This window comes from Acipenser ruthenus, chromosome 27, assembly GCF_902713425.1.
Source record: "Acipenser ruthenus chromosome 27, fAciRut3.2 maternal haplotype, whole genome shotgun sequence".
Taxonomy (NCBI): Eukaryota; Metazoa; Chordata; class Actinopteri; order Acipenseriformes; family Acipenseridae; genus Acipenser; species Acipenser ruthenus.
Genome location: NC_081215.1, coordinates 20,804,881 through 20,819,052, shown reverse-complemented (window position 1 = coordinate 20,819,052; position 14,172 = coordinate 20,804,881). Strand labels below are relative to the sequence as shown.

Below are 14,172 nucleotides of genomic sequence, written 5' to 3'. Positions count from 1 at the left end.
TTTTTTTTTTTGTCTAGATCCCACGATAGAGCTGTGTTTGAATCCCTTCCCCCATTCCCTTCCTGTCCCACACTTCAGCAGATTGACTGTAAATGCAATAAGTGGAACCAAAACTTTAATAGATAATAATTAATAAAACAAAGCATTGCCTTTAAGAGAGATATTCAGTGCTCCAGCCCTTGTATAGATAAAAAGACACAGCTTGCTTATCGGACAATAGACATCCTGTTTGTAATACAGTTATCTATTGAGGCTATCGAGGTTTGCAGTGCATTGAATTGCAGCCACTTTTTTATTTGTCTTTTTTCAGACTGTGGCCCAATGATTTTATTAATATTATTTTAGTATAAAGAGAATATACTGTACTTCTAACCTGCTGTATAACAGTTTAATTAAACAAATTGGCTCTAAAAAACAGTACTTAACAAAACATTCCTTGAATGTTTAGTACGAAGGGCACATCGTTTCATAACAACACATCAGGTGATTAAAATGCAAACCAAATGTCTGTTGTATGGTTTATACTGTACTTAAAACAGCGCTGCTGTTTTGGTTTTGGTGTTTGCAACATTCTTGCTTCTGTGTGCTCCTGCAGTATAATAATGCAAGGACATATTTCTCTTATGCGTGTTAGATGGGCAAAGAGGAGCGCTCCTGCACAGTGGAGGAGGAAGGACAGACAGAAGCAGCATGCTGAACACCTGTACCTGGACAATGATCAGAGAGAGGTAGGCACAGCAGCGGCTGCTAACGCAGCACCTAATCCAACATCTTGTCAGCATTCTGTACAGATTAGAGAGGCTCTGTTCACTGTGTCGGTCACTGCTAGCTGGTTTATACACTCCTATTTTACATTTCTTCTATCCACTTAAAATATTCTATGGACCAGTAGTTTTGAAATCCCCTGTATGACAGTAAAATGAATGCCGCATTTCAACACTAAATCCTGAACCCACCACTTACAAAAACAGCTTGTTTCTTTTGTCCTTTGCTTCTACTTTCAATTTGAACAGCCCTGTCAGTTATTTTGCTTGTTGGCGTGCTTGCTTGCTTTATGCTTCTTCTTGCACTTACACAGTCTTTGCATGTGCTGTCTTATGCTTTTTTTCTTTTCCATTACATTGGCTCTCTTTTTTTCTCATTTCTCCTTAAAACCTCAGCATGAGGATTGTCTCATCTCAGAGCCGCCGTTGCTGTTGCATTTAGAATGAGGCTGGCATAAGCATCCTCTCAGGCTGTCAGTCAAATCTGTGTCACAGTTTGAGCTGGTACGTCCCGGGGAAGAACATGCACTGTTGTCCGGTCAAGGTCAAAAGTGCATGCTCTTGTATTGCGTGTGGCTCTTTGTACTGAGTGGATTTAATGCCTTGGAAAAGGGCATTAAATATTGATGCTGTAGCACTGCACCAGAGAAAAGTTAAATGTATTAAAATTTAAGATGATATTTTTTTTTAGATTATTGTTATCAACATTGCTTTTCACAGTGCACACCACTATTTAACTTATAATACTATAGCAGTCTCCAGGAAAGACCTCCACTCCACACAGAAGACCTGCACACTGGTCTTGGGTATTCCGTTGGTGTTATGACTGTATTGTTATTTGGTGCTGAAAGGGTGAAATGGAAATAGATATTACTGCAGCTCAGATGTATCATCATGGCTGCTGCTTACCTGAGATGCCCTCAATCCGTTCCTGTGGAGCCTCTGTTGATTTAAAGACAGCAGGGGTTGTGCTCTCATTTAGTATTGGAAAGGCAACACACATCACCCATAGTGTGAACCACTGAAACCTGAGCTCATTAAATTGATGTCGCTTGTTAATTTGTACAGGGAGTGTTACCACTAGAGAGATGTCTTGTTCGCAGGATAAATGACAAGGCATTCAAACACTGACAGTCTCTTGTATTCTAATCTACTCTAAATATTCCAAGAAGGGAAATCAAATAACATGTTTAATACTTTGTAACATGGCATATTTAAATCACTGCATAAAGCGATTGTCCTTCTAACATAGTACCTGTAGTCCAACTGCAACCCTCTCACTAGCACATTTCTTCTTTTTGCCTATTAAACAAAATGAGATGTGTGTTTTTAAAGGACACAGAGCTAACGGAATGCCAGTGAATCTTAAATATGTATAGTTATGTTGATAAGGTATCACATGTTCCTATATTAAAGATATACACATTACGGTTGACATGCATTCGATTCTTGAATGGTATTTTTTTGGTTTCAAAATGTCAATCCTACACTACTTTCTCTGTGTCCTTTACGTAAATCTGTAATACTCAGATTGTGAACTGTAATTGCAGAAGTACATTCAAGAAGCAAGAAACCTGGGAACTACAATTCGCCAGCCAAAGCTGTCCAACCTCTCCCCTTCTGTGATTGCTCAGACCAACTGGAAGTTTGTGGAGGGGTTGCTGAAGGAATGCAGAAACAAGGTATTTAATCTCTCGAACTGTGCTGCGTGTACTGGGACGAGTCCTTTGTGTCTAGTTGGTAAATGTGGCCTTTATACAGTGGGGTTTAGATGAATTAGCATTACACTGCCCCCAGCATGATGCTATGGAGACCATGTGGAATTTGCTGTAGAATGTAGCTTTTTATAAGGGTGTTTCCAAGACACGCAACACAAGAATCTGTTAATGAATTCCAATAGCAAGGTTCTCAAAACAGGAAAGAGTGAGCTGACCAAAACCTCGATGGATGAGCTGCAATGCAGTGTTTTCAGACAGCTCTTCTCTCTCGCAGACAAAGCGGATGCTGGTTGAGAAAATGGGTCGAGAGGCGGTGGAGCTGGGGCATGGGGAGGTCAATATCACAGGGGTGGAGGAGAACACACTCATAGCCAGCCTGTGTGATCTGCTGGAGAGGATATGGAGCCATGGGCTGCAGGTCAAACAGGTAAGAATCAAACACATTGTCTTTTGTAAAATCTTTTCATGGTGTGCTAGATTTCGGCTGATTTTTATATATATTTTTTTTCATAAAAGTGTTCATTTCTTTGTATCTCCTAGGGTAAATCTGCCTTGTGGTCCCACATGTTGCATTATCAAGAAAGCAAAGAGAAAAAAGAAGCCACTTCATTGGGCTTGAGTACCTCAGGTATGGATGGATGCTTTTTGTCTTTTATAAATTAACCATTGTAAATAGGTAAGTGCATATAAGCTGACCATAAGCTAGTTGTTAATAATTAATAAATCAAAAAGTGGTCATTAAAATAAAGCACAACCCTGCAATCTCCTTTCATTGCTACACATTATATTGATATGCATTCATGTATCACTTAAAAGGATCAAGCACGGCACAGCCTTATATAGTTCTTTCTTTGAACACCTACACTAGCAAGAAAAAAGCGAATTATTCATGAATGTGTTTTCTATTGAAATACACAGAGGGTATGAGCATTTGCATTAAATAGTTAAATAGGTACCAGCTGGACATGTGGAGAGGAGAGACCAGTGAATCTCACACCAAACACATTGGAGTCGGCCTCCCTGCGCCGCCTGGGTAACGTTCAACACAAAGTTTCATTGTGTCCTTTAGGCCTCATCCATGACCCTGAGAGGAGGAAATCCGACACTGGGCTTGCAATGCCACCACTCAAGGTCTCGCTCATAAAGGATATGAGGTGAGTGGGGGTTCGATCTCTCCTGACTGGAGGTTTTGAAAGGATGCTCCTGAGTGTTCTTTAATATTCCCAGCTGATTTTAAAGCGTGCAGCTGCTTGATTCCAGAAGGTACTCCGTCTGGTTACCAGCTTGCTCTTTTATTTGTGTTCACACCAACTTTCTAAATTGGAATCCGCAACCACCATTTTCTTATTTACTTAAAACATGTAAACACAAACTTTCAACATGTATTGTTAAGCCTTAATAACCTAATAACACCCTCCTATCATTTATATAGCCTAACCCTTTTAAGAATGTAATTTAAGCTGAATTAGACAGAATAATTACCACTGAAAAAATTCTCACAGTCCATAAGTACAGTAGTATGGGCGGTGGAAAGAAATGCAGATTTAAAATGAATATTTGGTTCTTTGAAGTTACCAGCTATTGACACAAACAGTGTCAGAGACCTCCAGGGGATCTATAGAATTATTAAACCCATTATTCTGCTGCTGGAGGAACTGTTACAGGCTAGTTGTATACTGCCATCTTGTGGTCAGTGTTAAAAGAATGTTTATAACCAATTTGTAGAGCAGTAAATACAGGTGGTGGCTTGAGTCATAAATCTCCTAACAGTGCTGCTACAATAATACAAAGAAAATGCCCCTTCTACCGAAATAGGTCCCCGAGGCTGAGGCAAAAAAAAACCCAACAACAACAAAGGAAATCATATTTGAACTTCCCTTTAGGATAAACATTTACATGTTCTTCATCAATATTAATACAGTCACTTTGCAGATGCTGCTGGACTCTGTGGTGAGCTAGTTCATTTTACTCATACTTTAAATCTCTTGCCGTTAGATTTTGCTTGTTACCTAAATGATTGTCTCTGTGAAAAATAACATACTGAAGAATTAAAGGCCTCTTGGGTATTGCTAAGTTGTGTGTTGCTAGTTTCTTAATATTAAAGGGTGTTTTTCTCTTTGGTGAAAATGACATTTTGGAGTAAATTCTACCCCTACTGTATATATCGTTAAGGTTTAGAATGGCTAAGAAATTTTGGTAACTAGAATAGAACAAATACAAAATAATTACAGCACAAAAATAAGAAAACAATTATGAACGGCATTGAGAATCAGCAGGGTGGATGTTTGAATTGACATATAGGATTAAAAAACCTCACGTGACTGCGTTATTTCCAGCCTCATTAACACGAGCCCTGCAGGATTTATAATCAATGCCTGTAAGTGCCTGTCTCAGCAAGGATTCAGCTGCACTAGAGCACCTGCTTGACCTCCTGCTTATTCACAGTATAGTCACGATCATCCTGTGCTGAGAGATATACAAATAAGAGCACTTTAAAATGGAATTTGCTTAGGTTAAAGTGCTTTGTCTCTACTGTTCTGCTTTTTTTTTACACACTTTACGGTCACTGTTTGTTTCAGTATGTGAGATGTGAAATGTTATTGCTATCGCAACAATGTTTAAAATAAATAATAATAATAATGAATGGATTATTTCACTTACTAATACAGATATGACAGTGTAAGTATAGGATGTAAAATGCCAACCCAGTAGCACTTTTAAACTTGTTATAAGGTGAAACACAAGTAGCATGGTCTTGTAACTGTAGCGTTATAAGGGGGAGCCTCTAAATATAAAGTGTTAGGGAGGAGCTAATAGAAAACCCTCTGCCTGTCTTGTTAAACTGATCTCTTAGCCTCTTTTTATTAATAAGATGTACATTTCCACAGATTGGTTTAGATAACGGTGGTGAGAGAGAGGTGCCCTTGTCACACCTGTTCAGAGGCTCCCACAGCGCTGCTGTGCCTGGTGTCCTCTTTCAGTGACCTAGATTTCAGGATGAATGCCCCCCACCCGCTTGGCAGAATTCCCCGAGCCCAGCTAGAGATGACAGAACTGGGATGCTATTGTATTAAGTGGAGTGATGGATTACCTTACTGTCTGAATATTTTCCCTCCCAGGCACGTCCAGAATATCAGTGAGATCAAAACTGACGTTGGCAAGGCCAGGGCCTGGGTCCGGCTCTCCATGGAGAAGAAGCTGCTGTCCAGACACCTCAAACAGCTCCTCTCTGACCACGAGCTGACAAAGTGAGGAACTTGGGACGGTCCTGGCCTAAGGGCCCTTTATTATTATTATTATTATTATTATTATTATTATTATTATTATTATTATTATTATTATTATTATTATTATTATTTCTTTTGTGATGCATAGTCATAGTTTAATAAAGGTTGGCAGGACTGGAGACTGAAGACACCTCTCTTTTTATACTCATACCACAGTGCCTTTATTAACCCACTGATTACCTACAACATCCAAATTAAATGTATAACTTGTTATTTTCTCGTTTAGTGACTTTTTATTGGGTGCTAATAGCAATTTGGAGTAGTCTAGCCCATTGACTTCTTTTTATACTAATGCCTTATCCACTCTATCGAAATAATGCGAGATCAACACACATTAAAACCATGTGACTGCCATTCACTTTAATTACTGCATTTGGTAAATGGAATGGAGATATGTACCATCAGTGGCTGTAATGATGTGGAATTGTTTAGAGACTCCTGTATCTCAGACTCCACATTCTTAGCAGTACATGCTCTGGCATTGCAATTTTTGAGTGAAAAGCTACAAACGATACAAAATATTTTTTTGGCTTCAAAAGACGAGAGCAGAGAGACACTTCTTGTCAACTATCATTACTTGTGCAAGTAACCTGTTAGCTGGCACCACAAACCTACAAAAGCAAATATCCAAAACTTCCCTCTGTAATATTCCTGCATAGCCTGTATTTTGTATTAGAGCAGGTTTGCTGCTGCAGAATGTTGTGTTTCTTTACACTTCTTTGCGTTGCTCTTGTTTCAGGAAACTGTACAAACGCTATGCCTTCCTGCGGTGTGATGATGAGAAAGAGCAATTCCTGTACCACCTCCTCTCGTTCAACGCAGTGGACTACTTCTGTTTCACCAACGTCTTCACAACAGTCTGTGAGTGATCTCAACCAGCAACTGAGCAAATTCATGAAATATCCGTTTTGATTCGTCATTAATGATAATCAAAATTAAAAAAAAGTAATTATTGCATATTGAATTTATATTTTCCTAAAATGCCTTTAAACGTTAATAGAAGTGGGCCCAAAGTGTTATCAAGGTTGCATGGAAAATGAAACAAAGATTAACATGGTGTGTTATTTTCAATTAAATACTTGAAAGAATTCTGCTAACCATGCTCCCTTTACTCCACAGTGATCCCATACCATGTGCTAATTATTCCCAGCAAGAAGCTGGGAGGCTCCATGTTTACAGCCAACCCCTGGATCTGTATCTCCGGAGAGCTGTCTGAGACGGGAGTCCTGCAGATCCCCAAAAACAACCTGGAGATGACCTTTGAGGTTAGTTTGAGGCACAATGCTTTATTGATATCTGTCACAGAACTGAGCTTTAGTGAGAATTGTGCAAAATCTGATGCCATGAATTGTTTTTTTTGTCTCAGTTCAGATCAGGAATGACTGCATTTAAATGATTGTAGAGCAAATTCAGTTTTTTATGTGAATTTACAGCTACATCAATATAAAACACAATATGAAACTGCATATCATTAATTACAATATTTTTGTACTCCGTGTAATGTCGTCTTTTATTAAATGCTTTTTTTTTTTTTAGTGCCAAAACCTTGGGAAACTGACAACAATACAGATTGGACATGATAACTCAGGGATCTATGCTAAGTGGCTGGTAGAATGGGTCATGGTCAGAAATGAAATAACTGGACACGCATACAAGTGAGTATTGCTTTGTGATGGTACAGTAGTTTTAATACAAAATAATAAAAACGTGATTACACTATTTTATAACATAACTTCAAATGTAGCACGATAACGGAGACGGTGTGGGCCAGTGGTTAAAGAAAAGGGTTTGTAACCGGAGGTCCCCGGTTCAAATCCCGGCTCAGCCATTGACTCATTGTTTGACCCTGAGCAAGTCACTTAACCTCCTTGTGCTCCGTCTTTCGGGTAAGACGTAGTTGTAAGTGACTGCAGCTGATGCATAGTTCACACACCCTAGTCTCTGTAAGTCGCCTTGAATAAAGGCGTCTGCTAAATAAACACATAATGATAACGGGTCCTTTATCATAAGCACACTACTGTGTTTATAGGTCATGAAATTGAGAGTTTGCTGGCTTGAATTCTGGTCACGCTAAGTTGTAGATCTTGTCTGGGGCTCCACAGGGAGAATGTGGCTCTGACATCTCCTCGTGTGTTTTCAGGTTTCCGTGTGGGAGGTGGCTTGGGAAGGGAGTGGATGATGGAAGTCTGGAGAGAATCCTGGTGGGAGAGCTTGTAACCCCCAGCAGTGAGAATGATGAGCGGCTGTGCCGGACACCACCCATGCAGCAGTCCCCCAGCATGATCCGGAGATTCGTTACTATATCACCAAACAGCAAACCAAGTAAGCAGAAATGCACAGCATCTCAGTCGAACACTGCATGTAAATCAAGACATATTTGCAGTGATGAGGTAATCTCATGCATTTTTGTTTGTGTGAACTCACATGCCACAGTTGTACATTCCACTAGTCTTCTCATGAACTCATAAGCCATAATACACAAGACAACTTTCTGGCATTGGGAATTAGCACTATTAACTGAATAACAACTAAGCACACTGTTTTAAGGATGGTTCTCTCCTGTTGCAGAGTTAAATACAGGGCAGATCCAGGAGTGTGTGGGTGAAGCGATCAATGGGATTGTCAAGCATTTCCATAAACCTGAGAAAGAGGTGAGTTACACAAACCTAGTGAAGCAGCAACACATCACTCTCGTAAACCAAATGAATTAGAGATTTGCTACCATAGCAAAGTGAGATTCAACACATTACCTTCACGTTCTGGACTTAAAACATGTTGAAGGGAATACCTTTATATCAGAATATCTGTACACTCTTTCAGAAAATAAGCAACTCTCAGTTAATTTGTACATTAGCTAGTTGATTTCAGATAGTATAATATGTTGTTTAATAACCAATGTCACAATCATGGCATTTTTCCTTCTGGATCTTTTGATGGAACTGAACATGCTGTATATTCTCCTGTGTACACATGTGTTTTATTTCTCACAGAGGGGCAGCCTAACACTGCTTCTGTGTGGGGAGTGTGGTCTGGTCTCAGCCTTGGAGCAGGTGTTCCAGCATGGGTTCAAGTCTCCACGGCTCTTCAAAAACGTCTTTATTTGGGATTTATTAGGTAAATGATTCATGCAGTCATCCAATACAAAAATAAATAATAAAGTGCATGTGGGTAAGAAAGTCACAAATATGTGCACTGCTGTGCAAAAGTCTTAGACATGTTGCATTGTTCTACTCTAATGCATTATGAGCATCAACAATTTACTCAAAGCCTCCACTAGCGTTTTCTACTATTATAACAACCTTGACTTGCATAAAGAAGGAAAAACATTGAGTGAAATAGCTTGCATCACTCGATTTTCAAGGTGTGGTAAGGACATTATCTTCAAGTATTGCTCATCCTTGTTAGACAGCTTTTTGGGTCTTCCAGCCCTGGGTTTGTCAATTACAGATGATGTTTCTCTGTACTTGTTGATTATGCTTTGGATAGCACACCTTGAAAATCGATTTCAGGCAACATGCAGCTAATGCACCCTCCATCATCCATGGTGGTAGCCCTAGAATCTCATTTCCCATCATGTAGTGCTTCTAAGTTTCAGAAAAAATGGCCATATGAGTTTATTGAATTTTTGACTTTTCGATTTAATTTTTTTTACAGAAAAAGCACAGGTATATTTTGAGAGTCTTGATCAGCAGGAAATTAACCAAGATGAGAACTGGCAGACGAGAGCAAGAAACTTCTGTCGATTCATGGGTGCCATTAACAGAACCCCAAGGAGCATTGGGAAGGATGGCAAGTTTCAGCTGTTGGTGTGCCTAGGAGCCAGGTGAGTCAATCAGTCACCCAGAATGAGGGCAATTCAGTGGATGTAAGTAATACAAAGAGGACCCACTCTAATATTGTAAAGACAAAAATGCACTCTTGAGTGATCAGCCCAGGTTTAGATCATTTGAATAGACCACTACTCCAATAATGTATTCATTATAAAGATAAAATAAGTTGTTTAGGACATAGGTTTATAAATTTATTGGAAAGAAAATTACTTAAACTAGCTAGGTGCCTTTGTCTTTTAGCTGCAATTCCTGTGCTCCATAAGAGGAAAACAGGCACAATGCCACAGGCACAGTTCTGGTTGTTGGGTTTGGTATGTCCTTTATAATTGTGTTTGGCTGTTTTCTGATACAAGCACGTCAATGGGGTTTTGCTGACTCCCAGCGTGGGTCACATTTTTGAGATTTAATAAATCTGCAAATCATTTTTTGCATCCTTCTAGGGATATTGTCGAAATATGCACCATAGAGATGTGCATGGAGTGAAATACATGCATATAGTAACAGTTCATGAATGATAATTGTCCTGTTTTCAGATCCACCACCTATCAGCAACACCCAGGCACAGAGGACTGTTGTTTTTCAGCTCTGAAATCAGATCTGTTTAAAAAAAGAATAATTAACTAGTAGTGCAGCTGAAGATTGACCAGCTGTGTGTATCACTTATCAGTATTTAATCATTGTGAAGTCGCTTCCTCTTTTATAACTGATACAACATGTGACTTCCTGTTATTCCCGAAAGCCGTTGTTTGTTTTGTAGCAAGGATTCCATAAACACATTTCAGCACCTACCTATATCATGGTTTGCTAGTCAACAGGTATTCGTGCAGTCGTCTTGTCTTTGTTGTAAGCTCTGCTGCCTTTTATTCACATGCTTGGACATGTCATGAATGGGGCCTCTTGGAGGCTGGAAAGAATACGACAGTGGTTATTATTCATTTATTATGACTGTCGATAAGACCTACAAAGCACACCTGCCACTTCAAAAATCATTTCATTAACATGCCTTTTATATATGAGCTATAAACGGGTGCCTTTGAAGTTTCTGCAGCAGAATGTGCTTTCAAGAACTTTCAGAGCAAGACAAAACAATCACAGTCTTGCAGAAATAGCTTTGAATGCTTCTTATACCCTGCACGGGATAGATAGCCACTAGTGACAAAGATATAGTGGGGGTGCTTGTAGTTACATGTGTGTGTGTGTGAGTACATGCTGTATATCTTTAGAACCCACTTATGTGATGAAAGCATTATTTAGAAACTGAGTTCTTGAATTGATTACCAGAATGTAGATTAATGCTTTTGCATGAGTTCTGGCCTCGTGAGTGCTTTATGTTCAGATGAAACTTTACATTGACCTTTGTTACACGTTATCCCTACTTTTCATCACATTTTCCAACACCGCTTCAATGTTTTATTTAATTAATATTCTTGCCAGGAGATATGTGTGTTTCTTACATCCCTTATCTCCCCCCCCCCACAGTTGTTAATTACTTGTCTCTTCCTCAGGGATCACCTGTTGCACCACTGGATTGCACTTCTCACTGACTGCCCAATCACTGCACAGATGTATGAGGACATGGCTCTGATAAAAGACCACACTCTTGTGAACTCCCTTATCAGGGTGCTACAGACACTGCAGGAGTTTAACATCACTTTGGAGTCTTCTCTGGTCAAAGGCATATGTATCTAGGGGGGCGTGGCTACACCAGGCACCACAACCAATGGGAACAATGGGGAATCCTTCAAATAGAATTACGTTTTTTGTCATGCAAGAAAGACTTCAACAAAGGACTTTTTTTTTAAAGCTACGGTATTTTTTGTCATATATAAAGTGCAATGAGCTTTTTAAAATGTGTAATGTTTGTCGTGAAACATGCCATGCTGTTATAAGCTTTATATTTTAACCCCTTACGCACTCTTTTATGTTTACCAGTAGCTTTTGTTTTTGTGAATTGACCATAACAGCTGTGTTAAAATGCAATGTTAATATATTTTAAAAAAGAACAGTATTATTTTAATATGTTTGACCAGTTGCACTAATGTTGAAACTTTACGATCCAAGTTAACAGTCACAGTCAGAATGGGGAGCTCTAAGCAAATCAGTTAGAAGTATACTTTATAAGTACTAATGATGAGGGGATAGGATTTTTAATTTATACAAATATGAACTGAAAAATAGTTTTATATACCTTCCAATATAAATGCACGGATCTAATGAGTTTTCAAAATAATTTCAGTACCCGACGTATCTTATTAAGCTTGCATGTTTTATTTAAAGCGCCGCCCAGGTAGGGAGGGCTTAGGTAGGCAGGGCAATCCACAGTTCACCGTGCACCAGCGACCCCTGTGGCTGATAGGGCGCCTATAGGTCTGGTGGCTTCGCTGTGGATCCGCAGTGCGAAAAAATGACAGACTCGCAGGAACACGTTTCGGAGGACACATGTTTCAGGCTCCGTTTCCCGAGTCGCCAGGGGGTTGCAGCAGTGAACCGGGATAAAAATAATACTTGGATATTCCAAATTGGGGAGAAAAAAAACTGGTAAAAACCATTGGCGAAGACTAAATCATTTTTTTTTTTTAAAAAACCTAGATTGAAATAAATCCTTGTAAAAGTGTTTTCTTCACTTTTGTCACAGTTTGGCTCGTATAATTTAATAAGGAAAAACAATTTCTTTGATTTGGGAACCCCACGGTGTAAAAGTACACTGTTATTTTTGTAATGTGTTTACTGTACAGATACCTAACCCATTCATTTTCCTTCTGAAATGACTGTTTTCTGATTCATACACAATACACATTCAAAAGATTTGGTTCAGCTTCTTTAGAATGAGTTTTTTTTGGTGAGTTTCTGTTCACTTCTAAGTTCTCAAGCTCGTCCAGTTTACTAGTTTGTATTCCATGTTTCTGAACTTTTGAATTATGACGTATTTCACCGACTTTCCCACTATTTTAGGTCTAGGCCTTAAATCTGATTGCTGCTTGTTGCCATTTTGCAGACCACACTCATGGAGTTACGTAATATAAAATGATGAATAGATGTTTGCCTTCAAAAAGTGTTTATATTCTTAAAAAAATGTACTTAAATAATTTATGTACTGTAAATATTTGAGTTAGAGCAGAAGGCAACCTCTGTGACTGTGTTTGTCAACACATTTATAAAGAGACCTGAGCCTTTTGCTGCCCATGCTAGTACTTTAAATGCTGGGATATGAAGCCCTGGCAAATTAAGCTATGTATTCAATATGGGCCCTATTCTCACTTGGTTTCTGTACTATTTATGCGCTGGAAGAAGGGTTTACAGGCCCATATATGGTATTGCATTTACCATTCATGGGCATGTAAACCCTTATTCCAGCGGGTAAACCAAGTCAGAATAGATCCCTATGTGAATATCTACATTACATACACTGCCCAGGTGCTGAAGGAAAACTCCATCAAAAGAATGCCCCCTATAGGATTGTCACTGTCTGTGCTATGCAATACAGTTTAAAGACAAACTTGTTTTTTTGTTTTTTTTTGTTAGAAATAAATGCTTGGATAATGCTGCTATTCTGTCTGCCTTCAAATGGCAGATATTGTACCAGCTTAAATGATAAGTCGATTGGAGCATTTCTTATCGTTATTTTTCGATTATTTGTTAATGTTTCTTTCGTCTAATGAAGCTATGTTCTGTAGTGTAATATATGATGTGGTTTAATGTGTACAGTGTATAAAATGTAATACAATTAAAAAAAAAAAAAAAAAAAAAACATGTCTGTATGTAAAACTGTATTGTATATTTTTACATGCTGAACTTGCTCCAGTAGGTGCTGTAGATTGCAGCTCACAATGTTACCTGGGGGGTGGTTTTATAGAAGGAGATATTTTTTATCTTTTAACTCCTGTGGGTTCTATCAATATTATTAATGAACTGTAGCTCTGTGCTATAGAGATGGTCTTCAGTAGAAACACATGTACTTTAAACTGTCTATAAATAAATTGTAAACATTTCCTAACACGACTGTGTCTTCTAATTTCACGCATTTTAAAACTGTTGTTGATCATAATATAGTAGTTACATTAATTTAATACTTTTTTGACAAAAATCAAATTTAGAGCCCTGCCATTGCAGCCAGTAGTATAGAAATTATATACTTTTTTTTTTTTTTAAGTGTCTCTTTTTAGTTCAGAGACAAGGTTGGAGCAAGTGTCTAAGCTGACTACTTGCGAGGTGCGTAACCCAACTATACCCAACACAATACTGATATGTGTGTGTGTGTGTGTGTGTGTGCGCATGCGTGGCAGCATGACTCGGAGGGTATTATTATTATTATTTATTTCTTAGCAGACGCCCTTATCCAGGGCGACTTACAATCGTAAGCAAAAACATTTCAAGCGTTACAATACAAGTAATACAATAAGAGCAAGAGTAATACAATAAGAGCAAGGGTATGATAGCTATATTCCTATACTGAATATACCAGATAATATACTTGTAACATTTATTAAGTCATAAAAAGTTAATCGACTAGGTTTCTGAACCTGATTGAAATGAATGGTAACATGAAGGTGCCATGACTTGTTATGCAACAGTT

The 14,172-nt window shown here is 38.6% G+C and overlaps 1 protein-coding gene across 5 annotated transcripts in view; it reads left to right on the top strand.

Annotated features, from left to right (window-relative positions):
• Nucleotides 1-13,588, top strand: part of LOC117432398 (DENN domain-containing protein 5A) — a 44,365-nt gene extending 30,777 nt beyond the window's left edge. For 4 of the 5 annotated variants that reach the window (XM_034054279.3, XM_034054280.3, XM_034054281.3 and 1 more), the window contains 14 exons: nucleotides 635-728; nucleotides 2,315-2,446; nucleotides 2,757-2,909; nucleotides 3,023-3,110; nucleotides 3,552-3,636; nucleotides 5,602-5,730; nucleotides 6,509-6,630; nucleotides 6,889-7,034; nucleotides 7,306-7,424; nucleotides 7,910-8,091; nucleotides 8,338-8,420; nucleotides 8,760-8,883; nucleotides 9,424-9,592; nucleotides 11,105-13,588. In XM_034054279.3, the coding sequence (XP_033910170.1) occupies nucleotides 635-728; nucleotides 2,315-2,446; nucleotides 2,757-2,909; nucleotides 3,023-3,110; nucleotides 3,552-3,636; nucleotides 5,602-5,730; nucleotides 6,509-6,630; nucleotides 6,889-7,034; nucleotides 7,306-7,424; nucleotides 7,910-8,091; nucleotides 8,338-8,420; nucleotides 8,760-8,883; nucleotides 9,424-9,592; nucleotides 11,105-11,288 (1,810 nt within the window). In that variant the 3' untranslated portion in view covers nucleotides 11,289-13,588. The remainder of the gene's footprint in view (nucleotides 1-634; nucleotides 729-2,314; nucleotides 2,447-2,756; nucleotides 2,910-3,022; nucleotides 3,111-3,551; nucleotides 3,637-5,601; nucleotides 5,731-6,508; nucleotides 6,631-6,888; nucleotides 7,035-7,305; nucleotides 7,425-7,909; nucleotides 8,092-8,337; nucleotides 8,421-8,759; nucleotides 8,884-9,423; nucleotides 9,593-11,104) is intronic. The other variant, XM_059001767.1, reaches the window with a different exon arrangement.
• Nucleotides 13,589-14,172: the final 584 nt, after the last annotated feature.